The sequence below is a fragment of the Plasmodium malariae genome, assembly GCF_900090045.1.
Source record: "Plasmodium malariae genome assembly, contig: PmUG01_00_31, whole genome shotgun sequence".
NCBI classification, from domain to species: Eukaryota; Apicomplexa; class Aconoidasida; order Haemosporida; family Plasmodiidae; genus Plasmodium; species Plasmodium malariae.
In genome coordinates, this window is record NW_021638304.1 from 32,382 (window position 1) to 46,759 (window position 14,378).

At 20.0% G+C, this 14,378-nt stretch overlaps 2 protein-coding genes and 1 pseudogene across 3 annotated transcripts; 1 reads left to right on the top strand and 2 right to left on the bottom strand.

The window, feature by feature from the left end:
• Positions 1–1,381: 1,381 nt before the first annotated feature.
• On the bottom strand, positions 1,382–3,231 carry PmUG01_00057400 (PIR protein; the record flags this gene model as incomplete). The annotated part of the gene is made up of 3 exons (XM_029004766.1): positions 1,382–1,582; positions 1,712–3,073; positions 3,214–3,231. 3 exons carry the CDS (start codon positions 3,229–3,231, stop codon positions 1,382–1,384), a joined length of 1,581 nt encoding a protein of 526 aa, XP_028859097.1.
• Positions 3,232–9,836: 6,605 nt separating this feature from the next.
• PmUG01_00057500 lies at positions 9,837–10,605 on the top strand (annotated as a pseudogene). Its single transcript is given in 4 exon segments — positions 9,837–10,268; positions 10,282–10,317; positions 10,332–10,403; positions 10,417–10,605. Coding segments are annotated over 4 exon segments (729 nt in total).
• Positions 10,606–11,531: 926 nt separating this feature from the next.
• PmUG01_00057600 (Plasmodium exported protein, unknown function) lies at positions 11,532–12,354 on the bottom strand (the record flags this gene model as incomplete). Its single annotated transcript, XM_029004777.1, has 2 exons — positions 11,532–12,152; positions 12,286–12,354. The coding sequence occupies 2 exons, from the start codon at positions 12,352–12,354 to the stop codon at positions 11,532–11,534; spliced, it is 690 nt and encodes a 229-aa protein (XP_028859098.1).
• Positions 12,355–14,378: the final 2,024 nt, after the last annotated feature.

Below are 14,378 nucleotides of genomic sequence, written 5' to 3' on the forward strand. Positions count from 1 at the left end.
GTATGTTTGTAAACATATGCAATGAATGTATCTTTCTACTTGTTTTTATAGTTGTATGTGGGAAGATGCTAAATTAACATATATTTATGGTTTTATAATTTGTTCATAGGAAACAATTTTCTATGTTATGAAAAATATAGAAGCAAAATATATATTTGTAAAATGGTATTATTATACACTTTTTGTATTGTCAAAATATGAGGGTTAATAATTTTTTTTTTTTCTTCTTTTATTCTTTCGTTTTTGCTTATTATTTTATATATGTTTTTTTTCTGTGCCAGTATGAGTTAAAATTCCTTTTTCTGAATATTCAAAGTTTAGAAAATAAAACGGTTTTTATTATAATAATTTCTAATAGAATTGCTCTTAAAATTGCACTTATGTTTATATCATGGAATAAAATATTATATATTTTTTTGGGTACATTGGATTAAATTTTGAATTATAATATTTACTTTTTCTTTTTCATTTTTTTGGATACAAATAATTGTATTAATATCTTTAATGATGAACTTTTTGTAGTTTATTCTTATACACTTACTATGTACTACTCTAATACTTAATATATATTACCAATAAAAAAATCCAGCAACACGTTTAATATTTCTTCTGCTCTATGTATATAATATTTAATATATATATATAAAAACTGTGTTCTACAGATACAAAGTTATTTTATCCAAAAGAACTGATCAAATATGAATATATACTTTTTTCTTTTTGAAAAACGAAATAGTTTGAGTACTGATTATTATATAATATTTAATCATAATTTGATAAGTATATTTATATGTAAAAAAAAAAAAAAAAAAAATGTAGGTTTTTATTTCGCGAGTTACATCAATTTTTTTTACTAACGATAAATTGTGCTAATTTAAGGGCTAAATTACTAGTTCCAAATAAATTCAATAAATTCAAATTTATTTTTACTTTAAATATAACTATAATATATCTCAAAAGTGTTATGCTTTAAAACACATAATAAGAAGTTAGGGTACAATTTCATGAGTATAATTAAATAAAATTAAAATGCTCTGCCAATATACGCATTTGAATTGTGGTACATTAGAATCTTAAACTATTCTTAGGTAGGAAAGTTTTAGTTCTTTTTTCCATGTATAAAACAAATATTATTGCAAGTTCAAATTAAATTTATTAAAAAAAAAAATTAAATAAATACAAAAAAAGTATTTGACAAAAAGTTAGAAAAAATAAATTATTATAAAAGGACAAATAAACAAATATATATAAAAAGTTAAAAATAAAAGTGTCTATATTTTATTTATGCTCCTCTTTTTATTCTTTGATCTTTATTATTTCTACTTAATAGATGTGATTATATAATCCAATTTTGTGGGCTTCTTAATATCTTTGATATATATCAGTTGATATTCCGTAAATCATTTGATGAATGAAGTTCATCTTCTACATTTACTACGTTAAATCTTCTCCTGTCAGAATGTCTATAAGTACGTTTTAAGAAGCGTCTTGGTCGTTTGCGTGTACTTAAATCGGTAAAATCAAGTCTATACCTTTGTTTTCTTTTTCTATGTCTACATAAACGTGATCCGAAGGGAGTGAACTAATATATATATGAAAGTAAAAAACATATATAATATGTTTATTTCACAATTACAATATTTTAAGAAAAATATGTTATAAATGGTAACTAATAATGTATACATACAGCAAAAAATAATTTTGTATTTACTTTAAAAAAAAGGTAAAATATAAAAATAATTCCCATTACTAGAGTAACTCCTGTAGAAATACGGACAAAAATGTTGTTTAATATATTTGATTCATAAATTGATCTTTTCCTTATTCTTTCACGATATACTCTTAATTTTTCAGTAGTCCATCCATTTTTAATATCCAAAGTATACTTCTCTGTACCTTCTATTTTTTTAGCATGACCACCTTCAATCAGTTCTTCCATAAAATTGCACATTGCTAATTCAGCTTCTTTTTTATTTTTACTCGAACATTTTAATTGTCCGGTTGCAGCAATTTTCCATCTAAAATTATCAGATGCGTCTTTCATAGGAGATACAACTTGTTTTACTTCGGCTCTATCAGAATCTCCTTCTTTTCCTTTTGCATCAAGTTGACCTTGTAATGCAGGTCTTCTTGATGGATCTCCTCCTGTTTGATCTGCCCTGGACTCTGAAATCGCACTACCTGAAGAGGATCCACTAACAGATGCTCTTGATCCATCATTTCCAGCTGTAGGCGCACTTCTAGTTAACATGACAGATGCTGCTAATAAATTACAATGTTGACGTCTCTTTTCACCTGGTGTAAGTTCGTGATTATCTAGATAATGGCATGTGCCATAAGTAATTGTGTTCAACGTTTCTAGATCTGATACCATAGAATTTAATTCTTCTTCATCAAAATTAGCTGTAATACTATTTAGCCCATCACAACTTCCATTGCCTTTAGATAGAAATGCAGATAAGATTTCACTCGGATCAAACTCATCTTTACAACTTAAAAAATAATTGTCGCATACTGATTTTCCATACCAACAACAAGAATCCTTCCAATTGTTATATATATCACTGATAGATTTAAGGTATTCTTTATATTTATCATTCGTACACTTATTACAATTTTCACTAGTTTTAATAGTGTTATAATTTTTAAAATAATCATACAAATACTTCTCTTCGACTTTATAATTCAATCCCTGCAAATTCTTAATATCAAATCTATATGAACAATCACTCCTTTTGTAATGAGAGAAAAGATCAAACTGTAATTTATTAAATTTATTAATAACATCTTCGATATCATTATTTGATGCACCTTCTTTAAACAAATTCCATATTTCTTGATATACCCAGTTTCTATAGTGCGAACAATATTCCTTACTTTTTTTCAATTTATCCTTATCAAACACATATTTTAAAAGTTTTGATACTTTTTTACAAAGTGTAACATATTTTTCTTTGTGAGTAGAATTTATTCCTTCAAATTCAGTACAATGTTGGCCATCAGTCACATCTTTAACTTCATCATCCAATTCTTTATATATATTATACGGTTTTGAATCCTTAAAAATTTTTTCCTGAAAATTGAAAGTATAAAATGAATTATTCATGTACTAAAATATTTCTTACAAAGATTTATTTTTTTCATGTTACATGTGAAAAGTGACAACTTAATATAGTATCATTATCATTATTTCAACTAAAAATGAAAATATACATAATCTACAGCTTCCATTTCTATAATTTTCTTTCCCTCTTACAATGTATATACTAAATTATATAATTAAAACTGTATATATATATATATATATATATTTACGTATAAATAATGACGACATATTTACAATTATCACATTTCGAGCATTTTCTTTTTTTATTAGTAATTACATCCATTTACATATTTCTTAAAGAAATGTTAAACTAATTTATTTTATAAAACAAATTATAACTGTATCTTTTTTATTACATTAATATTGTTCATTAAAACCGAAATAACTTTAACATTTATGCGGTATAATGGTAAATAGTAAAAGAGAAAGAATGTATTATAGAAACAATTTATTCTCTCTCTCTATATATATATACATAAGTAATTAATTCTTATTATCTAATTTTCTTTAATTGAAAATATAAATGTTAATATAAAAAATAAAAAATTGTAATACCCTATCATATATTTTTGTTTTCAAGGATTTTTATACTTTTAAATATTTATATATATCTAAATATGGTATTCCATCAAAATTACTAAATTTCCTTGTTTAGAAGTTATTTTTCTATTCGTGAATATAATCATCACTCCATTAAAACTATATCTTCTACTCTATATATGCGCATTACCATAATTAACCGAGTTCATATTAGAAAAATTATAAAAATGTAATTAAAAAGAGAAATATTAAGAAAAAAAGAAAAGAAACACAAACAAATAAACTTTTTTTAATGACAAAAAATTTCACTTAGAAAATTTATTTTACTTATAATTCCACTATTTAGGTAATCTATATTTAACGGAAATACAAATTATTTACCTCTATTAATGACCACAATATACTGTAAGTCGATATTGTTTTTTTTGTTTCATTATTACAGTTCACATATTATATATTATGTTGTACATCAATGCGCATATGAATAAAATGAACTAATCAGATCAATCATTTTTAATAAAAATTTTAATGTGTTCATTCGCTTAAAAAGAAGGTTAAAAACATTTTTATTTTTCCCGCATAATAAAAATATTATTTTGAAGATAATTAAAAGGCAAATAGCATAATTCAAATATAGTTTAATATTAAATTTTGGAAATATATTTGCAATATTTATTTAATTTTTCGTAGAAACTAAAAAAATATTTAAAACGAACATTATTATGAGGCACAATTTGTATGGATTATTTAATACTTTTTATACATTTTCTTTTGTTTAATGATAAATGAACTAAAATATAATTTATTATATCAGTAAATTAAGAAAATATTAGAGAATGTTTTCTTATTTTTTTAAATACATATATAATATATATATATATAACATTTTGTGTTTTAAAAATAAAAACGTATAAAATATTGCAATTAGGGCATAAGTTAATTATTAGCATGTTTTAATAAAATTATAACACATAAAAATTAAGAAAATAACATTACAAACTATATTGTATATATTAATATACACGGAAAGAAGATTTATTTTCTGTCAATTTTATGCATAAGAGAAAATAAATATTTTTTATGTTACATATTACATTTATATTTTATATAATTTCATTTTATTTTTTGTTTTTTTGTTTGCATAACTTGCTGGTTCGCATACTATGCCTTTGTTTTGCTACATAAATAAATTATTTTATTATGCTAATATTAATATAACTTGTTTAAGTGCAAAATAAAAATGCGAATAAACGTATGTTTTCTTAATGAAGTTTCTTTAGAAAAAAGAATAAAACTTATAATAATACTTCCTTATACATTGAATAAAAAAAAATAATAGTATTGTATGTATTTTCAAAAGGTATCATATGTTAATTTTTATTTATATTGTTCTTATAATTTACTTATTATGTTATATACTTTCTTTCGTTAGAGGTATTAACAGCTGTAAGATTACCTTATTGTCACTCATGAGATTACACAGAATTACCTAATAATATAATAGTGGACATTGCATAATGTAAATAAAATGCTTTAATTATTTTTGTTGAAATATATCTTCCTTAATTTCATTTTAGAAAGTTTTTTCTTATTATGTTAGATTATTTAGTTCATATTTTGCGAATCTCCATATGTTAAATTCCATAAATTATACGCTTCGTAATTTCTAATCATAGTCATCATATAATTACCATTAGATATGCAAAATATTTTTATAATCCCCGCTTATTTTTATTTATTACTTTAAATATATTATACTTCAATATATTATGTATACCAAGTGAACCAATTAATCCTTTAATTTATTAATATTTAAGTTAAAAATTCTTCTCAGTCTTATTCCTGTTCTTGCTGTACTTTTTAGTTTAAAGTTAACTTGAAAGGACAATGATAACATTTTCTATATTCTCGAATGTAGGTAGTTATATACAGAATTTATTTTTAGAAAAATGTGCAAACAATTATTAATTACTTAACATTTTTCATGTTCCAAAGTAGATAATATTTTATGAAAAAAAGTAATACGTTCGAAAAATATCCAAATTTAATATTTTTTCCAAAAAATCCTTATCTGCTGATCATATATAATATAGTATTACTTATTATCTATTTGTTTAAAAATAAAATATTTAAAAAAAAAAAGTATCCATTTTTGTTAGCTATTTCGTATGTTCAGTTTAAATGTAAATATAGATATACTCTTGGGATGACCAAATTATAATATTACTCAGCAGTTAAAATAACACATATATTTAGAGAACTATTAGATATACCCTTATTATTAATGTTTTATATACATTTTTGTCGAACATTAATTTGAAAAAATATAAAAAAAAAAAAAATTAATTTATGAATTTATTAAATTAAAAAATACGTTACATGTAACATTTTCTTTAATTGAATGATTGTGTTAAAGGAGTATATTTTCCATATAATTCATTCATTTAAATTTACTGTTTCAAATTATATTATTTGGTATTATAAACTACTTTAGTGCATACAATTAAGCGTAAATAATTCATAAATATTTCATTTATTTGTTAAATATTTACGAAGTCAATAAATAGATATATAAAATTATATGCATATACTTTTGGTCAAATGAATGGATAAACAAATAAAACACTAATGTAACTCAATTATATAACACCTTTTAATAAATACTTTATATTCCTATATATCTTCTACTAAAGATATATTAAAAAAATATATTATATTACTTCACCTTTTCACCAATTGCGAAATTTTTTGTAGTTCATTAGAGGTTTAAGAAATATTTTTTCAAAGTTTAATCGGAGTAATAATCTTTTGTAAATACGTAACAGATATGATGATAAAAAGACTCGTACTATTGCATTTTATATAATCATAAAATATATAAATTATCACAAAAGTGTTAAATTTATTAGTTTATTAACTTCTTATATTTCAGGATATCACTAATAATATATATAATGTATTTTACATATTAATACCATACAGGGAAAACAAAGCGCGCAATAGACATACATACATTTCTTGTAAAATATTTATGCACAAAAACGTATTAATTTAAAATGCATATATATATATGCTATTATTCTAAATTTAAAATTCTATAGAATATTGGACGAGTAAATTGATAAACAGTCCAGGGGATATATTACATTATGCTTATTAATTAAATAATTTTTTGTGTATGGAGAGATGGAATGAAAAATTCTGTATATAAGAATAAATATAAAAGTCAAAACACTTGAAGAATAATTAACTAATATTCCATTAATCATTCCCATAATTAGAATTCTCTAATACGTTTATTTAGACGATGCTAATATATATACATTACACTCACTAGAAAAAGGTAAAGAAATAACTCAATCCAAAAATTAATTTAAAAAAAATAAGGATACTCCTTATACAATAAAACAACTGGCACATATTATTAACAAAATAGGGCTTTTGTTGTTTCTAATTCGATAATCATGGCAAACTGCATGAAATATTCAACATATTTAATATACTATTAGTGAAGCATCAAAAGAATAGCACAGTTCTGAGGAGTATATAAAAAATATGCTTTCCAATATTTAAGCCAAAATTAATTAATAATATTTGAATAAATAGTAAATATATTTAAATTATTCAGTTTGTATATACCTATTATATAGCTTTCGTTTAAATGCTTTAATATACATATATATATATATGTCTTTTCTTAATTATTTTATAATCTAAGCAGTGAATAACTTAAGTAAATGTAGAACAGATATACATTTTATATAACACTATATGAACATTATCACCTAATGTATTTCTTATACATATTTAACAGAACATTTTAGACTAGTTGATAATAATAAAACAATTCTTTAAAAATTATTCGAATTTCACTAATGATGAGAATTCCTATAAATATATGTTCTCCTTACGCCTTCTCTAATTAATATTAGAAATAAGAAAGGGAAATTTTTTATGTTTTTTTATTTTAAAGCAAAACATGTATCTATACATAGAAAAATTATATCTATCTCCATATAAAGGATATACTGAATTATATAAAAATTGTTTATTAAAATGAATATTCCATAATTTGTAAATATTTTAATTTTAACTTGTGTAAATATGATTATAATATTTTGAAATGTAATATTATTCTTTATATGAATATTTTTAATTGTATATATTAAATATGTAAAAGTCATAATATGAAAAATATGCAAAATTTATTAAAGTATATATATATATATATATATATATATGATAACACATATAAGTTATTACATAAACACTCGATAAGGTAATATTTTAATATTTTCCAAAAAAGTTTATATATTTTCTCATTAAACATTGATTAAAAGTAAAATATAAATAATTTAGGTAAGTATAGATATATAGTTTAAATTGCAGAAAAAAAAATTTACAAATAATCAGTGCTACTAAAAATGAAAAAGCCCATTTATAAATAAAAATATAGAATAATTTTATAATGTATTTCACTTCTTTTTTATAGCGATTTTATAATTTATATTTATACATTTGTAAATATTAAAAATAGATTATTATATGTCTTATATAGTAACATTATCAAAAGTACAAAAACGAATGCTACCAAAATTTACAAAATTAAAGAAGAAAAGAAATAAGAGTATTCATAAATATGATATATACATATATACATATATATATATATATATTTACAATAAAATAATAAAAATGTTGTAATGTTAATTTTTGCAGTTTTAAAATAGTTCTACATATTTATCCATTTTTGCTCATTTTTAATTTTTTAATTATACGCTTAGAATATAGTTCTTCAGAACAGCAATATAAATTTATATTTCAGATGTTTACAGTAATTTTTGGTGTACATAATATTTCTATAATTATCGTTCACTGCACTACATCCCATAAAGTTTAGGAACATTCTGGCATAATATATTCTTGTTGTTAAGAGTTCTTTTAATGGCATATTATTTACTTATATATTTATGTAGATTTATTAAAGGGTACTAGTGAAATATATTCCTAGCGCCATTCACGTTTAAAAAGATAAATAAGAACTAATATTATTCTTAAATCGTTCATTAGAAAAAGTAATATATCACATATATTAGTAGATTATATTGTTATATGTTCTCATTAGTTATATACATGTTACATCCCGTATATTATTAATAATTTTATTTCATTTAATATATTTTTACATAATGCAAAAGTACGAAATATTTTTATAACAATATAATTTCCCTTTCTCTTTATCATCTTTTTGTTTTTTTGTCTCCTGCATTAGTATTTGTTATAAATGCATATGATTAAATAAAAAATAATAAAATAACTAAATATCTGAATAAAATTTTTTTTTTTAAAATAACGATATAAATAAAATTTAAAATATTATTTATTAACAATTATTATAGAAAAATAAAAAAAATCATTATATAAGTGACTTTAATATATGGATATATTTATATATTTGGTAGTAGCATATATACACATTTTTTAATTATATTATAGGTTACAAAAGTTCGAATATACCTAAGGAGTAACTAAAGAATTTTTTATAATATAACACAGAATTCTGTTATTTTTTCGTTTATTGTTACTTTTATTATATCGTTACAGTAAATAGTATTTTATTAAAAATAATTAATTCGTCATAATAAAATGTAAATAATATTATAATTATTAATAGGAAAAAATAATAAAAATTAGTAACTGTTTTAATATTTAGAGGATTATATATATATATACATGTATATATATTTATATATTTTATACATTCTATATTTATAGAAACTCTATATTTCCAAATAATAGGAAACGAAATATTTTTTTTTTGATTTATTCTGAAATTTATTCTCAAAAATTATATTTAATGAGTACAGTAAATGAAACAATTAAATAACATATTTAGAATAATTATGAATAAATTTAAATTATTTTTTGTTTAAATGAATTATATTTTTTATAAGTATGGTTAAGGTAAAATTTTCATAATACCTTTTTAAATAAATTTTACTATCTATATGTGTTGTAAAATGTATTATGTTTTATGCATTTTATTATGTATTTACAAAGATATAATACATTTTTAAATAAAATTTTCGGGCTTATTATTTTAATTTGGCTTTGCTGTTATATGAATGATACGGTATGATAATATTATACAAGGAAATTTGAGGTATTCATATTGTTGGTATTTTTTTTTTTATTAATATTACTTTTTATAGTAGAATTATTTATTCTCTTAAATAAGAAATATTTACTTTTTTCTTATTTTTAGAATATGTTTATCAAGTCTTCGGATGAGTGCTATACACTTGATATAAATTTAATTAAAAGAACCTATAGGTTTGTAGCTGAACTTAAAGGAGGTAAATGTTCAAATATTGTTGTATTAAAAGAAGATATACCAAATTATATATAACGTGAAAAGGAAGATATGTGTAATAATAAAAAAAAGGGAATAGAAAAAAGAAAAGAACCTAATAAATCATCAAATAAAGAGAGATTCAGTATGCAGATTAGGAATTTCAATATGTGAATGTTTGATAAATAATATTTTCGTTTTGAAAAAAAATGAGTTAATAAAAAATATTATGAGGACTTTCAAGAGCAAAATAGAATAATTCGTGATATAGATTTTTAAAAAAATAAAATTTAAAACTTATACATTTGGAATTCTAGTTTTTTTTCCTTTTTTTTTTGGAATAGTATACCCCGTATTACAAGGATTAGATAATTTATGAATTCTACGGAATAATCTTTTAGGAATACTAACTATTATTATAGGAGAAAAAACTGCTATATTCGAACCTTATATTTTTTCAGTATTTTTTGGACTACTTATAATTATATTAGATATCATAATTATAATATCAATACCTAAGATCTTAATAAATAATAAAAAATATAAGTTGATAGATGACAAAATGAATATTAAGTGGTACGACTTTTTCTGTAACTTATTAATATGAAGGAAGATCTATAATATCTTTAGATAAACATTCTTCGTAATCATAGCTATAAGTAAAATAATTTTATAGATGTATGTGTATATATCATATCATGTATTTATGAAAAGTAATAAATTATGTTATTAATCTTTTTGGGGATCTGAAAGTTTTAATGTTTTTCATTTCGTATTATAAATTGTTGTTTCTGAATAATTAAATATCATTGCTTAATATATATATTTATTTAATAAAATAGATCTTTTTATAAAATATATATATTTGAGTTAGTATTACTATTTAATATAAAAATTAAGATAATTTCATGTGTATTCTCTAATAAATTATATTTTAAATGAAAAATGCTTGTCCCATTTTTTATATTATTATAGCCTAAAATGAATATTTGTATATATATTAAGATAAATATATATTAAGTTTTATATTAAAAATAAATATATATTTATTTGTATTTATTACAGCAAAGTGAATGTAGTACACAAAATTGATATATATATATCTAGAAAGTAAATTTTTAATTATATTTTAAATGTTTAATAATTTAAACTAAAAATTAAAGTACAGAATATATACCTATATTACAAGAAATATAAAATTAAATGAAGACAATTTTTTAATTATAAATGCAAAAAAATATAAAAAATTCATATACATTAGATAATTGTATTGGTGGCATGAATTTTTTTACAAATGAATATATAAAATTATATTTTCTTTAAAATTGCTAAAATAAATTTATAGAATTAAATTTTTACAATGAATAATTGTTTCTCACTTTTTATTAGACTTAGATTAATTTATGAGATAGTTTTATGTATAATAATTTAAAACAGTTGTATTCTCCAAGGAAGAAGAATGAAATATGAAAACAATTTTACTAGTAATACAAATATATAATGGATTATAATATGAAATAGTAAGAGACATAATTATTTTTGGCGTTTTCGGATATAACGATGCAACATAAAAGTCCCAATGCACGGCGAAAATATAATTATCATTAACATAATAGGTAAGAAGAAAATTCCAGATATTATTGGATGTTTATGATTATATTTATAACTCCAATTAGTTTTATCTTCATTAATAATACGATTACGTTTATTACTTGAGCTGATGTGGTCTAAAGATGAATCATTCTCTGAGTACAAATTTTTTAAAGATTCGTGTAGGTTTTTTCTGTTCTGAATATTATTATAATATTTTAATGTAGAAGATTTTTCTTTTAAATTATGCTTAACGTTAGAAGCTCCAAGTTTTTGAGGTTTTATACGTGGCATAAAATAATTCAATTCTTCTTGATACGTATTATCATCGTATATTGATTCATTATCTTCTTCTTGAAAAAGGTTATTTTGCTTTAATGCATATGGTTTTTTTTCAAATGATGCAATACTTTTGCCTTTTAAATCATATATTTTTTCTTTTAAACATTTATGTTTATCTTCCAGCGATGCACTTATTTCAGTGCTTAACAATCTGCTATATTTAATATTTAATATGTTATTTCTGTTCAATTCCTTGTTCCGAGTTTTATCGTAGATATTTGACTAAAAATATAGGTTCATATTAAATATTTAAAAAATGTATATTTATATATTATATGAATAAAATATTCCTCTCATGTAAAAACATAAAATAAAAAAGAAAAAGCAAAAAATTTAAGTATAATAACTATGATACCTCGTCAGAATATTTGAATATCCATATTAGACAGGAAAAAATAAAGGCTCTAATAAAAAAGATGATCATTTTAGTATTTTGTTTTATAATGGATATTTTTGAAGTTGTAAAAGATTATATAATATTTTACTAGATATATTTAATATTTTTCAAAAAAAAATAAGTATACGAATAACTTGGAACTATGCTCAACTATTTTCTATTTTGTCGATATAACAATTCTTTAGATTTATTTTTAAAATAAATATAAATGTAGTACTTAATGAAGTACAATAAAAAAGTTATAATTAAAAAAAATATTTTCGTAAAAGCTATAATTAAAATAGTATTAATTAATATTATTCAAATAAAACAAATAAATATGTATTTAATGAGCACGTTACAGAAATAATTGTGTTAATATTATAATTTACCATACAAAATTTCATTTCGAAAAACAATTATATATTTATATACATAATATATATTGATAAAATATTGCTTTAATGAGGATATAATACGAGAAAAAATTCTAAAAATAAAATATGTATTAGAATATATTTAGAAAATATTCTTAGAACAGTTATATTTAGGTGTATTGTTAAAAAATATACTGTAAAATGTTTTTAGAAATTATCTACTATCTTGTAATTATTTTTGAAAATATTTTTTATAAAAATTATTAATTAAAAAAGAGAGGAAATATATACAGTAGTAACAAAATTATAATATATTATACTTACATTTATATTATATATTATAGTATTATATTTTGATATAATTTGATATAACATAATTATTAAATGCTTAGTTGATAAAAATATTATTATTTTACATATACATAGTTATATATTTATATTATATAAGATATATGAAAACTTTATTTATTATAATAACTTCATTCTTGCTGTAATTTATGCGGATGATGTACATTTATATTTTAAATCAATAATTCTAATAATATAGTTATAAAAATGTATATCAAAACAATAATATTTGAGTGGTTATTATACCCTATTTTATAAAAGTTTCAATAATAAATAATATATGATAAATTAAAAACAATAATAATTAAATTAAAATTTGATTATTAAAAGTATACATTTTAATTTTTAACATATTACTAGTATTATTTGCATACATTATTTTTTTTTATTTCAAGCTGTTATTTTTCATGCACTAAGGTTATTTGTTTTCTCTTAATATTATATATATTTTTTCATTTCGAAGACTACATTTAAAAATATTGGTAAAGTGGCATATTGTTTAAATGTATTACAACAAAATCTTTGAATAATTATTTTTTTTTAGATAAGATGAAAATTAGCAGAAAAAAAAAAAAGCAGTATAATGAAAGAGTTTTATTTTGGATTTATATGAAATATTTTATTTATTTATTATTATTTGTTTTTAGCTTTTGATATATGTTTACTATAACGTATATAAAATAATATTTATAATTTATAAAAAAAATTTTAAAATAAAATTTTATAAAGTTAAAATTAAGAAGGCTTCAAAATAAAGGAACAAATAAAATTTCGAATTGTGCTATTTATTATATGTAATGTGATGCTGAAGATATGTTCATGATAAAAAAAAAACTAAATGAATCTTTTCCATTTTACTTTATATTTATATTATATATATATATAATTAATAAAAAAAATGTAAATAAAATATTTGATATTATATATAACAAATTAATATCAATTCTTTTTTATTAAAGAAATTTATAGTGAAAGTACTTATTTTTGTATAGTGGTAAGTAAAAAGAAAAAAAAAGAATAAGTGTCATTGTTAATTTTTTAATTATTCTACGCTTTCCATTTTACATTATTTTATTATGTTTATGTATTTGTTAATTATAGAATAATTAGTTTAATATTAAAAAAAACTAAAATTCACAATTTAATGTATGTGCATGTATTTCTTTATTTATAAAGAAGAAAAATAAAATATAACAAAGAATAAATAATAGAATGGATACAATTATACTTTATTTCTAAAATAGAACCTAAATAGAAAACTTTAATTATGATCGTGTGATATTTAAAATATATAAAATAGATATGATTAATATGTGTATTAAATAATTTAATTTTATTTATCATATA